Genomic DNA, 20,706 nt, shown 5'->3' with positions numbered 1-20,706 from the left:
ATAACAATTTACATTTTTCACCATGTTTTTGCATTCTTTTTCACATTTTATACTGGCTATACGCCTACGAGGTAGTAGAGATCCCAGCTTTAAAGAAAGAGGATGCACAGTCTAGAAAGACAGACTGATTTTGTGATTCTTACCTTGTACACACTTACTGCAACATTACTGTTTAACTTCACAGCTGATAATATCAATGCTGACGTAAGGGAAACCCATGCGACATTCTATTTCTGTGCTGTTAAAACTAGAGACCTTTATGAGTGTTTAAGTTGCTAAGAAAAAATTCCATGCAAGTTCCAGACAGGGGCAGAAAGTTTTGCCTGTTTTCTTCTGATGGATCTCAGTCATCGAGAATAGCGCCTGATGGACATGTAGATGGTGGTTAATAAATATTTGTGAAACGAATGAATAAAAGAAACTAAGAAGCTGTAGATAAATGAATCACAGCTCCTCAAAGACTTTACTTCTGACAAACATGAATCTAGGTATACCTTTACGGTCGTTTCATTTTTCTTTCTTCCCTAGACCAATGGTTGTTTTTACTATAATTTCTGTTTCAGCTAAAGATATATTTTTGTCACAGCAACTATGGTAATAAAATACAATGAACATATGAATTTCTTTTACCATGATTAAGATTTTGAATAGTACACATGAGATGAGACCAGCACATGAAAGATCTTTGATTTGAGATTTGTAATAACGTTGATAAATCAGAAAGGCTGTAAAAAAAAAATCAGAAAGAAAATAAAAGGTTAAAGACAATCAAGGTATTATACTCAAAAGGCCTTCTGAACTTAATTCAGGATGATAAGTAGGTTTCATATCTGATACTGATGCCCTTAAAATGGTAGTGGCTTCCATCAGTATGGCATTAAGAAAGACTGAGGCTGTCTCAGGGGTCCACAGAAGCAGTGCTGAGGCTATCAGCCTGGGGTCTGGGATGATGGGGTGGCCAAGTGCTGGCAAATGACCAAACACCTTTGTCCTAAACTTACACATGTTCTCTAGATATGGTGATATAAAAACCAAAACAGGGATTGTTAACTGTAGAAGTTTCAACAAATTTCACATTTGTTTTCCATCAAGCAGTTCCTGTTGCCAAACTGTCATAAATACTACACAAAACTTTTTTAAACCTCTTTTAATTTCAAAAATTACACCAGTTTATTACAGAATATTCAGAGACAAAAGCTCCAAAGTAGTGTTACTTAAAATGTCCAGATTGGTGCTGATCTGTAAACACTTTGCTTTTCATCCATGAGGAGTACAGAAATTGAAAGTATTCAGTAATTATTACAGCAATTTGACACTGCCATGAAATTTTCATTGCATTTTACAAAAGTTATAGGTCCACAAAGGATTGGAAATTAAAAATACTGTTCTTTACTGCAGGTCATTTGAAAATCACAGATAACTGAGAAACACAAAGAGATACAGATGCCTTACTCTTTTATTCTGTGTATCAGATCAGGGTTTCTAAACCTTGGCAATACTGACCTTTGGCCTTTGCTGTGAGGGCTGCCCTGGGCACAGTAAAATGTTTACATCCCTGGCTTCTATACCACACTACATCATAAGCATGCCGCTCTTTCTTACCACTTAAACATTAAACAGTGAACAATCCTACCTTTACCAAAGCTAATTACAGGTAAATGAGGCATCTTTTCATGACACTCAACACATTCCACAGGGTGATAAACAATCAGTACCACCAGGATGGTATATCCCACTGGTGCAGAACTGCTTGAGCTATCTTAAGTCTATTTTTTCCCAAGAGTTTCCAGATTTCTACATAATCAAAATCTTTCACTGGGCTTAATTTTCTAATTTTTCTTCCCTTTTTCACACTAAAAAATTCTTATAAAACTTACATGAGCTGTTCTGATATAGCTTATTATTTTGAGACATGTTTCAAAGGGTCGAAGCAGCTTCTCTGCTACAGGCTTTGTATAGCTTAGATTTTCCTCTCTAGTTTCTAACGAACAATGTTCTATCTTTGTACAACATCTGTGGACCTCACATATCATTTATGTGTTTTTCTCACTCAACGTATATTGCAAATAAAAATTTGAAAAATGGCAATAACATCCAGGTACCCAAATCCCAGCTTCCTCTTTTTAAAGGTGCTGAGCAAAACTTCCCTGGTGGCGCAGTGGTTAAGAATCCACCTGCCAAAGCAGGGGACATGGGTTCGAGCCCTGGTCCGGGAGGATCCCACATGCCGCGGAGCAACTGGGCCCGTGAGCCACAACTACTAAGCCTGCGCGTCTGGAGCCTGTGCTCCGCAACAAGAGGCCGCGACAGTGAGAGGCCTGCGCACCGCGATGAAGAGTGGCCCCCGCTTGCCACAACTAGAGAAAGCCCTCGCACAGAAACGAAGACCCAACACAGACAAAAATAAATAAATTTATTAAAAAAATTTTTTGAAAAATGGCAATAACATCCAGGTACCCAAATCCTAGCTTCCTCTTTTTAAATGTGCTGAGCAGGACTTCCCTGGGGGCGCAGTGGTTAAGAATCCCCCTGCCAATGCAGGGGACACGGGTTCGAGCCCTGGTCCGGGAAGATCCCACACGCCGCGGAGCAACTAAGCCCGTGTGCCACAACTACTGAGCCTGCGCTCCAGAGCCCACGAGCCACAACTACTGAGTCCATGTGCCACAACTACTGAAGCCCGCGTGCCTAGAGCCCGTGCTCCGCAACAAGAGAAGCCACTGTAATGAGAAGCCCGCACACCACAATGAAGAGTAGCCCCCGCCCGTCGCAGCTTTGAGCAAGCCCACGCGCAGCAACAAAGACCCAACGCAGCCATAAATGAATGAATGAATGAATGAATGAATGAATGAATGTGTTGAGCAGACCAACTATAGTCTTGAGCACAGACTGATGTGAAAGTCAGCCCCTGAAGCCCTCAAAGGCTTACAGAAGTTGGCCCCAGGGCCATCAGACCTCGGATCCATCAGCTCCCATTTCCTGCCCTTGGAGAAGTGCCATACAAACATTCCTGAACCTCTCGCTTCACAGCATCAGCCTGGAGTGGCCACTCTCCTCGAGCCCATTACTACGCTCAGTATCCTGCGGCATCTGAAGTACCCCTACGGACCTTTAGTTTTGATCTTCTTCTTCCACTAATTTAATTTTCTGTGCAGACTTTTCTCAATATTTTTTGCTATAACTCTTCGATTTTTTTTTCCCTATCTCTGGTGACAATTAACTATTTCTACGACTTTATTATTTATCTTGCTTGTTAGCAATTATCTTGCACCTTAGCTTGAGATTTCTTTTTCTGGTTGTTGGATGATGATGTTGAATGAATGAGGTTTGAAAGGGCAGCAAAACTTCCTGAACCTCACGCAACCATCACTTTGAACACACTTTGGTGCCTTCCTAGCTGTCTTACCCACAGATAGACAAACTGTTTCATTTACAGAAAATTCGCCTGTGTATTTACAACTGAATAGTAGGAAAAACACCCGCTTTGCACCTCGAAAGTCATAATCTACCATATTTCTAAGATTTTACAACATGTTAATAATAAGCCTCCCACTGAGTCACAGCATTCCTTTTCTCAGAAAAGGAAAGCTTAAATGTTTCTCTTTCAGAAATACTAGGAATTAAATATATCTGCGCATTCTCTAGCTCTCTTCCTCTTTAGAACGCATTAATCCCAGGAAGAGTTCTCACAAATGGAAATTTAGTACGTGAGTGCATCCTATAATCTTGCATTTTTATTACTGATGACAAAAGTTGGTTTGTAGGCCATCTGAAAAACTATTTCTAGTCCTTCTGAAAATCTGTTAGTGCGACTTACATGTAAAATTTTCAGAAACATCTCTCTGCCTTTAGAACATCTGGGAAGCATCCCTGGCTCTAACTCCACCATTCTCTGCAGCTGACAACAAGGGAAACATGTGCACGTAAACTAGCTTAACATGAAAAACTGAATGAGACTAACAAACAACACATGTGCCATATTCTCTATTTCTTTCTATCTTTTGCAACAATCTTATAATGTAGGTATTGTTTGTTCCTTTTAAAAATGAGGAAACTGAAGCCCAGTTTACATACATTCTTAGGAAATGGTTGACTGGGACTTAAACCCACTGGTTCGATTACAAATACTCTCCACCATACAAGCTGCCAACAAACTCAGCCATCCTCAGTTGACAACCTTGCTCAGTTTCTCCAGGTGTCAGTAATAACCCAGATGAGAAATCTCAAGTTATTTCAGGTACAGTATTTTGTCTCCTCCCGTTACCAGCTCTACCCCTGGCACTCAGTCATCAAGGACTGCCAGTCCCTGACTACAATTCTTCTCTCTGTTACATCCACAGTTATGCTTATGCTCTGCAGTAGCTTCAGAAGTGAAACCCATGCCTTGTGTCTTCTCGCATCATTATTCCACGTGAATCTCTCATTATGCTTCTTTTTTGAGTCTAGAAACTACAATTACTTTCTGTTGCCTATCATGTCAAATACATGTTCTCTTACCAAACCTTTGTTCTCAGAACTGTTCCACACTAGGTCATCCAGCTATCTCCTCACATAAACACGTAAGTGCTTAAACATTGTCTTGGAATTAATTGTTCTCTAGATTTTATGCTGTGGCTATTTTCCACACCTGTGTCTTTCTCCCAGACGTATTTATTTTCTTGGAAGGAAGAAACCACTTTCCATTTTTGGCCCTTCCCAATCACACCCAATACAGTTCATAACCAGTAACTGTGTGCAGTTTGCAAAGGAAATTAGTGGGAAATCAAATATTGGTTTTTTTTTTACATCTTTATTGGAGTATAATTGCTTTACAACGGTGTGTTAGTTTCTGCTGTACAACAAGGTGAATCAGCTATACATATACATAGATCCCCATATCTCTTCCCTCTTGCATCTCCCTCCCACCCTCCCTGTCCCACCCCTCTAGGTGGTCACAAAGCACCGAGCTGATCTCCCTGTGCTATGCGGCTGCTTCCCACTAGCTATCTACCTTACGTTTGGTAGTGCATATATGTCCATGCCACTCTCTCGCTTTCTCACAGCTTACCCTTCCCCCTCCCCATATCCTCAAGTCCGTTCTCTAGTAGGTCTGTGTCTTTATTCCTGTCTTACCCCTAGGTTCTTCGTGACATTTTTTTCCCCTTAGATTCCATATGTGTTAGCATATGGTATTTGTCTTTCTCATTCTGATTTTACTCTGTATGACAGACTCTAGGTCCATCCACCTCATTATAAATAGCTCAATTTCGTTTCCTTTTATGACTGAGTAATATTCCATTGTATATATGTGCCACATCTTCTTTATCCATTCATCCGATGATGGACACTTAGGTTGTTTCCATCTCCGGGCTATTGTAAATAGAGCTGCAATGAACATTTTGGTACATGACTCTTTTTGAATTATGGTTTGCTCAGGGTATATGCCCAGTAGTGGGATTGCTGGGTCGTATGGTAGTTCTATTTGTAGTATTTTAAGGAACCTCCATACTGTTCTCCATAGTGGCTGTACCAATTCACATTCCCACCAGCAGTGCAAGAGTGTTCCCTTTTCTCCACACCCTCTCCAGCATTTATTGTTTCTAGATTTTTTGATGATGGCCATTGTGACTGGTGTCAGATGATATCTCATTGTAGTTTTGATTTGCATTTCTCTAATGATTAGTGATGTTGAGCATTCTTTCATGTGTTTGTTGGCAGTCTGTATATCTTCTTTGGAGAAATGTCTATTTAGGTCTTCTGCCCATTTTTGGATTGGGTTGTTTGTTTTTTTGTTATTGAGCTGCATGAGCTGCTTATAAATTTTGGAGATTAGTTCTTTATCAGTTGCTTCATTTGCAAATATTTTCTCCCATTCTGAGGGTTGTCTTTTGGTCTTGTTTATGGTTTCCTTTGCTGTGCAAAAGCTTTGAAGTTTCATTAGGTCCCATTTATTTTTGTTTTTATTTCCATTTCTCTAGGAGGTGGGTCAAAAAAGATATTGCTGTGATTTATGTCATAGTGTTCTGCCTATGTTTTCCTCTAAGAGTTTGATAGTTTCTGGCCTTACATTTAGGTCTTTAATCCATTTTGAGTTTATTTTTGTGTATGGTGTTAGGGAGTGATCTAATCTCATACCTGTCCAGTTTTCCCAGCACCACTTATTGAAGAGGCTGTCCTTTCTCCACTGTACATTCCTGCCTCCTTTATCAAAGATAAGCTGACCATACGTGCCTGGGTTTATCTCTGGGCTTTCTATCCTTTTCCATTGATCAATCTTTCTGTTTTTGTGCCAGTACCATACTGTCTTGATTACTGTAGCTTTGTAGTATAGTCTGAAGTCAGGGAGCCTGATTCCTCCAGCTCCATTTTTCGTTCTCAAGATTGCTTTGGCTATTTGGGGTCTTTTGTGTTTCCATACAGATGGTGAAATTTTTTGTCCTAGCTCTGTGAAAAATGCCAGTGGTAGTTTGATAGGGATTGCATTGAATCTGTAGATTGCTTTGGGTAGTAGAGTCATTTTCACAATGTTGATTCTTTCAATCCAAGAACATGGCATATCTCTCCATCTATTTGTATCATCTTTCATTTCTTTCATCAGGGTCTTATAATTTTCTGCATACAGGTCTTTTGTCTCCTTAAGTAGGTTTATTCCTAGATATTTTATTCTTTTTGTTGCAATGGTAAATGGGAGTGTTTTCTTGATTTCACTTTCAGATTTTTCATCATTAGTGTATAGGAATGCCAGAGATTTCTGTGCATTAATTTTGTATCCTGCTACTTTACCAAATTCATTGATTAGCTCTAGCAGTTTTCTGGTAGCATCTTTAGGATTCTCTATGTATAGTATCATGTCATCTGCAAACAGTGACAGCTTTACTTCTTCTTTTCCGATTTGGATTCCTTTTCTTCTCTGATTGCTGTGGCGAAAACTTCCAAAACTATTTTGAATAAGAGTGGTGAGAGTGGGCAACCTTGTCTTGTTCCTGATCTTAGTGGAAATGCTTTCAGTTTTGTACCATTGAGGACGATGTTGGCTGTGGGTTTGTCATATATGGCCTTTATTATGTTGAGGAAAGTTCCCTCTATGCCTACTTTCTGCAGGGTTTTTATCATAAATGGGTGTTGAATTTTGTCGAAACCTTTTTCTGCATCTATTGAGATGATCATGTGGTTTTCTCCTTCAATTTGTTAATATGGTGAATCACGTTGATTGATTTGTGTATATTGAAGAATCCTTGCATTCCTGGAATAAACCCCACTTGATCATGGTGTATGATCCTTTTAATGTGCTGTTGGATTCTGTTTGCTAGTATTTTGTTGAGGATTTTTGCATCTATGTTCATCAGTGATATTGGCCTGTAGCTTTCTTTCTTTGTGACATCCTTGTCTGGTTTTGGTATCAGGGTGATGGTGGCCTCATAGAATGAGTTTGGGAGTGTTCCTCCCTCTGCTATATTTTGGAAGAGTTTGAGAAGGATAGGTGTTAGCTCTTCTCTAAATGTTTGATAGAATTCACCTGTGAAGCCATCTGGTCCTGGGCTTTTGTTTGTTGGAAGATTTTTAATCACAGTTTCAATTTCAGTGCTTGTGATCGGTCTGTTCATATTTTCTATTTCTTCCTGATTCAGTCTTGGCAGATTGTGCCTTTCTAAGAATTTGTCCATTTCTTCCAGGTTGTCCATTTTATTGGCATAAAGTTGCTTGTAGTAATCTCTCATGATCTTTTGCATTTCTGCAGTGTCAGTTGTTACTTTTCCTTTTTCATTTCTAATTCTATTGATTTGAGTCTTCTCTCTTTTTTTCTTGATGAGTCTGGCTAATGCTTTATCAATTTTGTTTATCTTCTCAAAGAACCAGCTTTTAGTTTTACTGATCTTTGCTATTGTTTCCTTCATTTCTTTTTCTATTATTTCTGATCTGATTTTTATGATTTCTTTCCATCTGCTAACTTTGGGGTTTTTTTGTTCTTCTTTCTCTAATTGCTTTAGGTTCAAGGTTAGGTTGTTTATTCGAGATGTTTCCTGTTTCTTGAGGTAGGCTTGTATTGCTATAAACTTCCCTCTTAGAACTGCTTTTGCTGCATCCCATAGGTTTTGGGTCGTCGTGTCTCCATTGTCATTTGTTTCTAGGTATTTTTTTTATTTCCTCTTTGATTTCTTCAGTGATCACTTCGTTATTAAGTAGTGTATTGTTTAGCCTCCATGTGTTTGTATTTTTTACAGACCTATTCCTGTAATTGATATCTAGTCTCATAGCATTGTGGTTGAAAACATACTTGATACAATTTCAATTTTCTTAAATTTACCAAGGCTTGATTTGTGACCCAAGATATGATCTATCCTGGAGAATGTGCCATGAGCACTTGAGAAAAATGTGTATTCTGTTGTTTTTGGATGGAATGTCCTATAAATATCAATTAAGTCAATCTTGTTTAATGTATCATTTAAAGCTTGTGTTTCCTTATTTATTTTCATTTTGGATGATCTGTCCATTGGTGAAAGTGGGGTGTTAAAGTCCCCTACTATGAATGTGTTACTATCGATTTCCCCTTTTATGGCTGTTAGTATTTGCCTTATGTATTGAGGTGCTCCTATGTTGGGTGCATAGATATTTACAATTGTTATATCTTCTTCTTGGATCGATCCCTTGATGATTATGTAGTGTCCTTCTTTGTCTCTTCTAATAGTCTTTATTTTAAAGTCTATTTTGTCTGATATGAGAATTGCTACTCCAGCTTTCTTTTGGTTTCCATTTGCATGGAATATCTTTTTCCATCCCCTCACTTTCAGTCTGTATGTGTCTCTAGGTCTGAAGTGGGTCTCTTATAGACAGCAAATATATGCATCTTGTTTTTGTATCCATTCAGCCAATCTGTTTCTTTTGGTGGGAGCATTTAGTCCATTTACATTTAAGGTAATTATCAATATGTATGTTCCTATTCCCATTTTAATTGTTTTGGGTTCGTTATTGTAGGTCTTTTCCTTCTCTTGTGTTTCTTGCCTAGAGAAGTTCCTTTAGCATTTGTTGTAAAGCTGGTTTGGTGGTGCTGAACCCTCTCAGCTTTTGCTTGTCTGTAAAGGTTTTAATTTCTCCATCAAATCTGAATGAGATCCTTGCTGGGTAGAGTAATCTTGGTTGCAGGTTTTTCTCCTTCATCACTTTAAATATGTCCTGCCAGTCCCTTCTGGCTTGCAGAGTTTCTGCTGAAAGATCAGCTGTTAACCTTATGGGGATTCCCTTGTGTGTTATTTGTTGTTTTTCCCTTGCTGCTTTTAATATGTTTTCTTTGTATTTAATTTTTGACAGTTTGATTAATATGTGTCTTGGCATATTTCTCCTTGGATTTATCCTGTATGGGACTCTCTGTGCTTCCTGGACTTGATTAACTATTTCCTTTCCCATATTAGGGAAGTTTTCAACTATAATCTCTTCAAATATTTTCTCAGTCCCTTTTTCTCTTCTTCTTCTGGAACCCCTATAATTCGAATGTTGGTGCATTTAATGTTGTCCCAGAGGTCTCTGAGACTGTCCTCAGTTCTTTTCATTCTTTTTTCTTTATTCTGCTCTGCAGTAGTTATTTCCACTATTTTATCTTCCAGGTCACTTATCCGTTCTTCTGCCTCAGTTATTCTGCTATTGATCCCATCTAGAGTATTTTTCATTTCATTTATTGTGTTGTTCATCGTTGTTTGTTTCATCTTTAGTTCTTCTAGGTCCTTGTTAAATGTTTCTTGCATTTTGTCAATTCTATCTCCAAGATTTTGGATCATCTTTAACTATCATTATTCTGAATTCTTTTTCAGGTAGACTGCCTATTTCCTCTTCATTTGTTAGGTCTGGTGGGTTTTTATCTTGCTCCTTCATCTGCTGTGTGTTTTTCTGTTTTCTCATTTTGCTTAACTTACTGTGTTTGGGGTCTCCTTTTTGCAGGCTGCAGGTTCGTAGTTTCTGTTGTTTTTGGTGTCTGCCCCCAGTGGCTAAGGTTGGTTCAGTGGGTTGTGTAGGCTTCCTGGTGGAGGGGACTAGTGCCTGTGTTCTGGTGGATGAGGCTGGATCTTGTCTTTCTGGTGGGTAGGTCCACGTCTGGTGGTGGGTTTTGGGGTGTCTGTGGACTTATTATGATTTTAGGCAGCCTCTCTGCTAATGCGTGGGGTTGTGTTCCTGTCTTACTAGTTGTTTGGCATAGGGTGTCCAGCACTGTAGCTTGCTGGTCGTTGAGTGAAGTTGGGTGCTGGTGTTGAGATGGAGATCTCTGGGAGATTTTCTCCATTTGATATTATGTGGAGCTGGGAGGTCTCTTGTGGACCAGTGTCCTAAAGTTGGCTCTCCTACCTCAGAGGAACAGCACTGACTCCTGGCTGCAGCACCAGGAGCCTTTCATCCACATGGCTCAGAACAAAAGGGAGAAAAACTAGAAAGAAAGAAAGAAGAAAAGAAAGAAAGAAAGGAAGGAAGGTCGGAGGGAAGGAAGGAAGGAAGATGAAAGAAAGAAAGAAAGAAAGGAGGGAAGGAAGGAAGGAAGGAAGAGAGAAGGGAGGGAGGGAGGGGGAGAGGGAGGAAAGGGGAGGGAGGGAGGAAGGAAGGGAGGGAGGAAGGAAGGAAGGGAGGGAGGAAGGAAGGAAGGAGGGCAGGAAGGAAGGAAAGAAAGAAGATAAAATAAAAGATAAAATAAAATGAAGTTAATAAAATAAAAAGTAATTATTAAGAAAAAAAATTTTTTTAATAAAAACAAAAACAGACAGATAGAACCCTAGGACAAATGGTGGAAGCAAATCTATACAGACAAAATCTCGCACAGAAGCATACACATACACACTCACAAAAAGAGGAAAAAGGGGAAAAATCATAAATCTTGCTTTTAAAGTCCACCTCCTTAATTTGGGATGATTTGTTGTGTATACATGTATTCCGCAGATGCAGGGTACATCAAGTTGATTGTGGAGCTTTAATCCGCTGCTTCTGAGACTGCTGGGAGAGATTTCCCTTTCTCTTCTTTGTTCACACAGCTCCCGGGGTTCAGCTTTGGATTTGGACCCACCTCTGCATGTAGGTCGCCTGAGGGCGTCTGTTCTTCGCTCAGCAGACAGGACGGGGTTAAAGGAGCCGCTGATTCGGGGGCTCTGGCTCACTCAGGCCAGGGGGGAGGGAGGGGCACGATGTGGGGCGAGCCTGCGGCGGCAGAGGCCAGCATGACGTTGTACTACCTGAGGCTCGCCGTGCGTTCTCCCGGGGAAGTTGTCCCTGGATCCCGGGACCCTGGCAGTGGCGGGCTGCACAGGCTCCCCAGAAGGGGGGTGTGGATAGTGACCTGTGCTTGCACACAGGCTTCTTGGTGGCAGCAGCAGCAGCCTTACCCTCTCATGCCCGTCTCTGGGGTCCGCGCTTTTAGCCGCGGCTCATGCCCGTCTCTGGAGCTCCTTTAAGCGGCGCTCTTAATCCCCTCTCCTCGCGCACCAGGAAACAAAGAGGGAAAAAAAGAGTCTCTTGCCTCTTCGGCAGGTCCAGACTTTTCCCCAGACTCCCTCCCGGCTATCTGTGGTGCACTAGCCCCCTGCAGGCTGTGTTCACGCCGCCACCCCGAGTCCTCTCCCGGCGCTCCGACAGAAGACTGAGCCTCGGCTCCCAGCCCCGCCTGCCCCGGTGGGTGAGCAGACAAGCCTCTCGGACTGGTGAGTGCCGGTTGGCACCAATCCTCTGTGCGGGAATCTCTCTGCTTCGTCCTCCGCACCCCTGTTGCTGTGCTCTCCTCCGCGGCTCCAAAGCATTCCCCCTCCGCCACCCGCAGTCTCCACCCACGAAGGGGCTTCCTAGTGTGTGGAAACATTTCCTCCTTCACAGCTCCCTCCCACTGGTGCAGGTCCCGTCCCTATTCTTTTGTCTCTGTTTTTTCTTTTGCCCTACCCAAGTTCGTGGGGACTTTCTTGCCTTTTGGGAGGTCTGAGGTCTTCTGCCAGCGTTCAGTAGGTGTTCTATAGGTGTTGTTCCACGTGTATATGTATTTCTGGTGTATCTGGGGGGAGGAAGGTGATCTCCGCGTCTCACTCTTCCGCCATCCTCCTCTCGTCCCCCCGAATTTAGTCAAATATTGTTTTTTAAAGAATGAATGAAGCAAGTTTCCTAGGGAACCCACATGGAATGCCAGTAAAACTACTGCAGATTTTTGAAAGGTAGATACTGAGGAAAGCTGATTTTTATCTATAAGTCAGTGAACTGAAAAAACAGTTCAAACCCATGGTACACTGTGCATGCAAATTAGTATATACTTCATTGTATAATTTCATTAGCTTTACGAGCCTTAGTTGGGGAATAGGATAAACATCATCTGAAGCAGAAATTTCAAACTTAACCCAAAGTATTATTTTCACCAGTGTATAGTGACAAATATCACTGTTAACAGCAACAATTAAAAACTGCAAATGAAATTCTCAGTTCAGCACTCACCCTATAAAATACTATGTCAGATCCTGAGTTAGGAGCAAAGGATATCAAGACAACATCGCTTATCTCTCATGCTAAAGGAGTTCCTAAAACAGCAAAAGAAACGATGGTTTCCTCTATTCTCAAATAAGTTAGATTAGCCTGTCTGTAATGCAGTGTAGCTAAGGGATCAAGAAGAGGCCTGGGGCTTTTCTGTTAAGAGGCAAGCAAATCACTGGACTTGGAAGCAGAAGAAAACGTGAGGTTTTTTCCCCCCCTCTGAAGACCAAACGAGTTTGAACTGTAAGAATGAGGGCAGGAACTAATACTATTACTTAAGACAAACTAAAAAGGGTAGTTTTTCATACCATCTCCACTTATATGGGTTCCAGACTCCTAATTCCCTTTCTGGATAAAAAACCTTTTTAAGATAAGAAACATAAGCCATCGTAGAGACTATAACATACACTGACAGCATGCCACGTTTCTTCTATGAGTTTGGTAAACACTCATAATGACGATAATGATGGAAAAGACTTCCTTCCTCAAAACACCTTGATCTCAGCATTTGTGGTTTCCCTGGATTGAAAGCAGAAGTGAATCCTCATTACAAGGGCAACTCCCTTTTCTGAAGAATGGGGTTTAAATAGTTTGGTGGCTTTCCAGATGGGAGGTGCTAGCTGACGGCCTCTGGAGAACTCTGCCTCGGAGTTCACTGTGCAGAACCCTCTGGCATCCTTGCGCTCTGAAGAGCTGTCAGATCTCCCAGGGCTGAGAAGGTGAGCTGAGAGGGTGTCACAGAGGAGGAAGGCGGCCCCCATATAGGTCTTAACTGTGCAGCTGTGCACAGTGCACATGCTGCATCCCTCTCTGCATCTGTCACACAACAAGGGCTCAATATGTTCTTCTTTCAATTCACTTTTTAAATCATTAATGTTGCCTATATGAGCCATATTAAAACTGCCATGGGTTAAGACACTGCACTTGTAACTAAGGCCTCCAAAACTGGGTCACGTGAAATCTATAACCTTGACACTGCGAAGGATCTCCTTTTAGACTTCAGGCCAATACATCCACCCCTTAGAAAAGCAAGCGCACCAGGGGCTGGGGGGCGGGGGGCAGAGTCTATATGATCACAGCGCCCTGATAAACGAGCTAACAGCACTAAGGCGGAGGCACGTGGGGCTCCTTTTCCCTCCCCCACACATCCCGTCCCTCAGGACACCACATCATTTGATCTAAGAGTGGAGGGACGTAATGCTTCAAAATGACTAATAAAACTTACTTCCCAATTCCCCAAATCTGTAAGGTTCCTTTGAGGTCTAGAAGTGTGCTCAGAGGAAAAGGAAACAAACTACTCTTAGCCAAGGTTATCCTCACAAACACCACGGTAGTGTTAGGCTCTAGCATTAGGATATTCACAAAACACTGGGAAGAAAACATCTTGTCCGTGGCAAACTTCTGAGAAGCCCAATGGCAACTGAAGGCTGCTGCTGGGTAAAACGCACGCAGTGGGGATGAAACGCTGTCGCCGCTCCTGTCCTGACACGTAAGACTGTTCAAGCGCCGGACCGAGGCCAGAGCCCGGGGCGCGCCTTCCCCTCCTCCGCCCCGCGCGTCCCGGGACCCGGCTCGCCCTGGGCTCCGCGACAGCAGGTGTCCGGTCACAGGTGCAGAGACTCCCTCCGCTCCGGCGGGGCTGGGCCGGGCGGGTCTCCAGGCCCCTGGCGGGCGGCCCCAGCTCCGCCCCGCCGCCCCCCTGAGCGGGAGCCAGGCCCGGGGCCCTCCCGGCCTCCGCGCCCCCGGGGCCGGCCGGGCGCCCCCAAACCCGGCCGCGCGTGCGCCGCGCCCCGCCCGCTGGCACGCGTCCCTCCCGCGGCCCCGCACCTGAGGATGTTGTCCGCGTAGGTGAGCAGCAGCTTGGAGGCCTCCAGGAAGGTCTCCGGGGTGTTCTGACAGAGCTCGGCCACCGCCGGGGACGCGGACCCACAGGAACTGCCCAGCGCCGCCGCCGCCATACTCGAACGCGCGGCCGTGACCCCCCCCCTCCCCCCGCCCGCACCGCGTGCGCTCTGAGCAGGCGCCTCAGCTCGCCGCGCTCTGCGGCCGGCCGGGGGGCGGGGGCTGGTCTCCAGGGGCGGGGGCCCGGCCGAGAAGGAGGGGGCTGGTCTCCAGGGGCGGGGCTCGGCCGAGAGGGAAGGGGCTGGTCTCCAGGGGCGGGGGCCCGGCCGAGAGGGAGGGGGCTGGTCTCCAGGGGCGGGGCCCGGCCGAGAGGGAAGGGGCTGGTCTCCAGGGGCGGGGCCCGGCCGAGTGGGAAGGGGCTGGGACTAGTCTCCGGGGCGGGCGGGGGGGGGGCGTGCAAGGCTCGTGGGGGGGGGGGGCGTGCAAGGCTTGTGGGGGGGGCAGGGCTCGTGTGTGGGGGGTGGTCTCCAGGGGACGGGGGGTTTTCAAGGGGGGTGGGGTCTGATATCCTGGGCTGGGGACTCGGCGGGAGGTGAGGGGGACGGCTGGTCTCCAGGGGGCGGGGACTAGTATCCGGGACCGGTGGGGTTCGTCTGGGAGGAGCTGGGGGCTGTTTGGGGCCGTTGGGGGCTTGGGCCGACAGGGGCCTGGTTGTCAGGGCCTGGGGGCTTCGACGAGGCTGGGGTGTGGGTCTTGGTCGTCCGGACCGAGGGGCTTTGCCCGTGTGTGTCTGGGGTCTGGACCGCGGGGTGGGGTGGAGGGGCGGGGGTTTCGCGCGGGGGTAGGGGGTGCTGGCTGGTGCATCGCAGGAACCCAGGTTCCTCGGCGCCTCGGGGCCGGCTTCAATAGATCCAGCCAGACGGTGGAGAAACCCCCTATATTCCAACCACCCCTTTGCCCCCAGATGAAACTATTCTACAGCTTCCTCCTCGCAGATGGTCAGGCCTTCCTAAGTAAATGTGGATGGAAGACCCCAGAGGGAAGCAGAAAACCACGTTCAAAACCAAACACATAAACTCTGCTGGGTTTCTCCTATATGGATTTTTTTTGGAATTAGATAAATGATTGAAAATCTCTTGCATAAGCCCCAGCTCAGAGAATATGATGCCTCTGTAAAGAAGTTTTTTTCAAAACTGCAGTTTGCAACATAGTGGGTTGTGGACTCTACTGACCAAAGTAAAACACATATCCAATAACGACAAAGTAGAATGGAATGGAGGAGGAAGGAAAGACAGCAAAATTATGCATCCCATGTAGTAAGTGTACGTATTAATTTGTGACCTTGTTTCGCAGGTAGATCCTGTGATCAGTGTCCTTTATTCCTCTTAAAAGAAGAATCCTAACATCTTTAATCCATCATCTACCTCTCCATGACCTTGAAAGTGTACTTTACCAATGCCTTCTTTCTTTTCCAAACCTCAACAAATGTTTTTCTTGACACTGTATATTTTTAAAAGTTGTTTGTCTAAGTAGCTTCTTTGAATATTCTTGACGCTTTATCTTCAGTTCGCTTTTTAAATTTGAAATTTTCTTCCAATGTCTCTGAGCAAGACCCTGAGCAATAACCACCCACTTCAGTTACCATTCACTTGCCAGATATATGTGAGAAGTTTTTAATAAATATGTAGGTTTTTGGACCAGCTTCCAAGAATAGTGTTTAACTGATAGTGTGTTGCTAGCTGCTGTAACTGAAATTTTCAGTGACGTAACATGAGAAATTTCTTTCTTGTTCATACAAGAGGTATAATTTGTCAGTGAGCAGCTTTCCTCCAGATAATGATGCAGGGCCCCAGGCTCCTTTCATCCCATAGAAGTCAACAAACATTTTCTATAAAGGACCAAATATTAAATGTTTAAGGGTTGTGGCCATAGGGGCTCTGGTTCAAATATTTAACTCTGCCTTTGCAGTTGTTCCATAGGCAATACAGTTTGCCCTTGAACAACGTGGGCACCAACCCTCCAAGCATTCAAATTCTGTGTATAACTTCCTCTGTATCTGAGGTTCCACTGTATCTGTGGTTCTGAATCTGAGGTTGCAACTCACAGTGGGCCATGTAGCACTGTAGCATTTACTGTTGAAAAAAAATCCTCATATAAGTGGACCCATGCAGTTCAAACCCGTGTTGTTCAAGGGTCAACTGTACTTTAAAATGAATGTGTATGGGTATGTCCAATGACACTATTTACAAAAACAAGCAGCTTTCTGGATTTAGCGTGTGGTTTGCTAACTACTGCTATATGGCCACAGAGACTTTTGCATTTAGTTAGTGATTGGGCAGAAAGACCGCATACCTGCTTCTTAACCACATGGGCCCAGAAATGACAAACAGCATTTTCTCTACTGTATCATTAGTGAAAATGAAGCCCCACCTAGATGAAAAGGGAGGGAGACTGGGAAATGTAGTCCTTAGCTGGACAGGCACCACCCACAACTCTGGGAATTGTGGGATGGGAGGTGGGAGGCCTGGGATGTAACTAGCTGTCTCTATCACAAACAGTATTCCCCTTGAGTTTCTTCTTTCCATCAGCACACTCATTTATTCTTATAATAATTGTATAAGGTTATCATATACTGTCTAGTATTTATGACTTTTTTTAAGGCTACAGAACACTTTTTTTTTTCAAATAAACCCTTAGGAGGAAACCTAGTATATACAAAACACCAAAGTGGAGGCACTCTAGAACTGAAGCAGGAATGCTTGTGTGGTGGGGGAGGAATAGAATGTTATCAACTTAGCTTTCCCCTTGAGTAGATAATGGCTTTAAGGTACTTTTGTGAGGGACATGCAACCACAGTGTGAAAACCAATGCCATAAAATTAATGCTGTTAAAATAACGTACAGTCCATAAAATCATAGAAATCCTCATTTCAATGGTAATTCACTAAATTATTGTTTATTTTAATTCACCTGAAATTTAAATCCTTCCCAATTACTTTTTTTTTAAAAATTTATTTCTTTTGGCTGCGTTGGATCTTCATTGCTGCGCGCGGGCTTTCTTTTTAGTTGCAGCAAGAGGCTCAGTTGGCTCAGTTGTCGTGGCACACGGGCTTAGTTGCTCCGCGGCATGTGGGATCTTCCCGGCCCAGGGCTTGAACCCGTGTGCCCTGCGTTGGCAGGCAGATTCTTAACCACTGAGCCACCAGGGAAGTCCCAATATTTTCTTTTTTATGACAAAACCTATCCTGGGGAAATTTCAGTGAGTTATATCTTTATTTCATTTTAAGAATAGTGCCACCATATGTCAACTCTAAAGATGATGTTCTTAACAAAGCTGGAATCCTAAAAAGAAATTCATTATCTTGAAGCAAAAAAAAAAAATCAAGTGAATGAACAGGAAGTTCAAAGCTGATTTAATACTAGAACATCGTTTTATGTGTTTGGAGCAATGGTGGGTATAAAGAGATTGACTAGTGGGCTTCCCTGGTGGCGCAGTGGTTGGGAGTCTGCCTGCCGATGCAGGGGACACGGGTTCGTGCCCCGGTCTGGGAAGATCCCACATGCCATGGGCGAGAGGCCGCAGCAGTGAGAGGCCCGCATACTGCAAAAAAAAAAAAAAAAAAAAGAGATTGACTAGCTTAAAACCTTTAACTTTTCTAAAGGAAACTGAAGAATCAAAATATTTTCAACTTGACTTAAGTGGAAGAAGCAGACAGGGAAAAGAATGAGCCAAGTCCCTTGTTATAATAAATTCCCTTAATAGCTTCATAGATGGTGGTATCCAAGAGAGAGAGTAGTTACTCAAAGTAAAGAGTAATTGGGGGGCTTCCCTGGTGGTGCAGTGCTTAAGAATCCACCTGCCGATACAGGGCACACGGGTTTGAGCCCTGGTCAGGGAAGATCCCACATGCCACGGAGCAACTAAGTCCGTGCGCCACAACTACTAAGCCTGCGCTCTAGAGCCCGCAAGCCACGACTGCTGAGCCCGTGAGCCACAACTACTGAAGCCAGCATGCCTAGAGCCCGTTCTCCGCAACAAGAGAAGCCACCACAATGAGAAGCCTGCGCACCTCAAAGAAGAGTAGCCCCTGCTTGCCGCAACTAGAGAAAGCCTGCGCGCAGCAACAAAGACCCAACTCAGCCAAAAATAAATAAATATATTAAAAAAAAAAAAGAAAATGTTGACCTCAGTAAAGGTTATTGGCAAGGAGAAGGGTTGAAGCCTCTCAGGAATTGATGTGGTAGCTCACTACTGTGTGACTGTATTAAGTAATTAAGCAACAATTATTTATTGAGCACATGCTGTATGCAAAGCAGTCTGAGATGGATGACATAAGAAACCTTTAATCTAGTAGGAAGGACAAAATGAATAATAATACCTTACATACAGATAGCCCTTCAGTTGATGAAACAGAGTTACTGTGAAAAAATCATTTGGTAAGAAATGCACAAAGTGGTATATGCATAAGGGTATGTGTTTATTAATTCATTCTGTAATTCATTCATTCACCAAATAGTTATGAAGCCAATGGCCGTGCGCCACACACTGTGAAGCAGGGGAGGAGATGAGCACAGGTCCCGCCTTCATAAGAGTCATGGAGTTCGAGCACTGGTGAGACCAGCAGTATCAGCATCACCAGGGAACTATCAGGATATTCTCAAGCCCCACCATTAAAGATGAGGCCCAGGGCTTCCCTGGTGGCGCAGTGGTTGAGAGTCCGCCTGCCGATGCAGGGGACACGGGTTCGTGCCCCGGTCCGGGAAGATCCCACATGCCACGGAGCGGCTGGGCCCGTGAGCCATGGCCGCTGAGCCTGCGCGTCCGGAGCCTGTGCTCTGCAACGGGAGAGGCCACAGCAGTGAGAGGCCCGCGTACCAAAAAAAAAAAAAAATGATGAGGCCCAGCAATGTGTGTGGTAAGCCCTTCAGGTGATTTTGGTGCACGGTAAATTTGGAGAACTATTAGTTTAGAAGAAGGAAAATTCCTCTGTGGTTGCAGTTTCATGGAAGAAGAATTTGAAAAGACCCCTTAAATTGGGAGGTTAATGAGATGAGGAAGGGCAGGACTTCCCAGCTGTGGGAGGAAATGACCCCAACACACACTTAATTAAGGACAGCATCCTAGCACTCTCTCCTCTGTGCCACTGCCTTAGTTTAGGGCTTCACCAGTCTTTTTTTAATTTTTTTTAGTATTTATTGGAGCATAGTTGCTTTACAATGTTGTGTTAGTTTCTGCTGTACAGCAAAGTGAATCAGCCATATGTATACATATATCCTCTTTTTTGGATTTCCTTCCCGTTTAGGTCACCACAGAGCATTGAGTCCCCTGTGCTATACAGTAGGTTCTTATTATTATCTATTTTATACATAGTAGTGTACATATGTCAATCCCAAGCCCCCAATTCATCCCCTCCGTAGAGCCTCACCAGTCTTAACTCTCTTCCCCATGTCCACGCCCACATTCCCCAATCCCCCTGCACATGCTGCAACGATGAGCTTTCTAAACCACCCATCTGATCATGTTATTCTTCTGCTGAAACGTTTTCTATGGCTACCCCTTGCCCACATGTAACTGAGCAGGACCCTATGAGGCCTTCCCAGAATAGACCTCCACCCACATCCTACACCTGCCTTTTGTTTGTAGAAAAACTTTAGTTGAAGAATAATCAGAGAAGTGAGAAAATGCAGAAAGAAAGGAAGACAATCAAGTAAGACCAAATAACAATACTTTAGCCATTAAACAGTCAAGGACCTTTAGTTCTTCCTCCAGGACTATAGAGAATATTCTGAGCCACATCCTTTGAGCTGTTTTGCAGATACTGAAAACCCCACAAGGTGGAGGAAGTTACCTGTCTGCTGCCCACAGGCATGTAGACCTCAGACCGGTTGGAACCAGAAGGCTGACGATGCCGACTCCCCATTACCTCACCACCAACCAATCAGAATGTCCACGAGCTGACCACGCCCTGCTCCTTGAACACCGTAAGACTTCTCTCGACCCCCTCCAGGGCGGGGCGCACAGTCTTGAGGGCACGAGCCCACTGTGGCCCCCTTTGCCTGGCAAAGCAATTAAGCCATTTCTTTCTACTTCACCCAAAACTCTGTCTCCGAGATTTAATCTGGCACCAGTGCAGAGGCCAGATTTCAGCAACACACACTCTACCACCAAATGATGTCACGAGTCAGGCAAGAAACTTGAATGTACTAAGTGGCTTTGTTCAAGACAAAAGAACTAGCAGAGAGTCCGGTGAAGGGAATGAGAGAGTTTACCATTTCCTTCCTAGAGGAATTTAGATTCAATAAAAGAATGTTGCAGTCCATGTTAGACCAGGGCTGCTTGCATATCATTTCTGACCTACAGGATCAAATCCAAAGTCTTCTGCACAACATCCAAGACTTTTTCAGATCA

General features: G+C 44.1%; 1 protein-coding gene across 3 annotated transcripts in view; it reads right to left on the bottom strand.

The window, feature by feature from the left end:
* Positions 1–14,478, bottom strand: part of NGLY1 (N-glycanase 1) — a 62,381-nt gene extending 47,903 nt beyond the window's left edge. Inside the window, exon 1 of one of the 3 annotated variants that reach the window (XM_004271903.4) lies at positions 14,284–14,478. In XM_004271903.4, the coding sequence (XP_004271951.1) occupies positions 14,284–14,414 (131 nt within the window). In that variant the 5' untranslated portion in view covers positions 14,415–14,478. Of the gene's footprint in view, positions 1–143; positions 362–14,283 lie in introns of those variants that run through there. The other 2 variants (XM_004271902.4, XM_049710118.1) reach the window with 2 other exon arrangements.
* Positions 14,479–20,706: the final 6,228 nt, after the last annotated feature.

The sequence above is a fragment of the Orcinus orca genome, chromosome 5 (genome assembly GCF_937001465.1).
Source record: "Orcinus orca chromosome 5, mOrcOrc1.1, whole genome shotgun sequence".
Lineage (NCBI taxonomy): Eukaryota > Metazoa > Chordata > Mammalia > Artiodactyla > Delphinidae > Orcinus > Orcinus orca.
The sequence above is the reverse complement of the archived record's forward strand: the minus strand, read 5'-3'. Positions and strand labels throughout refer to the sequence as shown.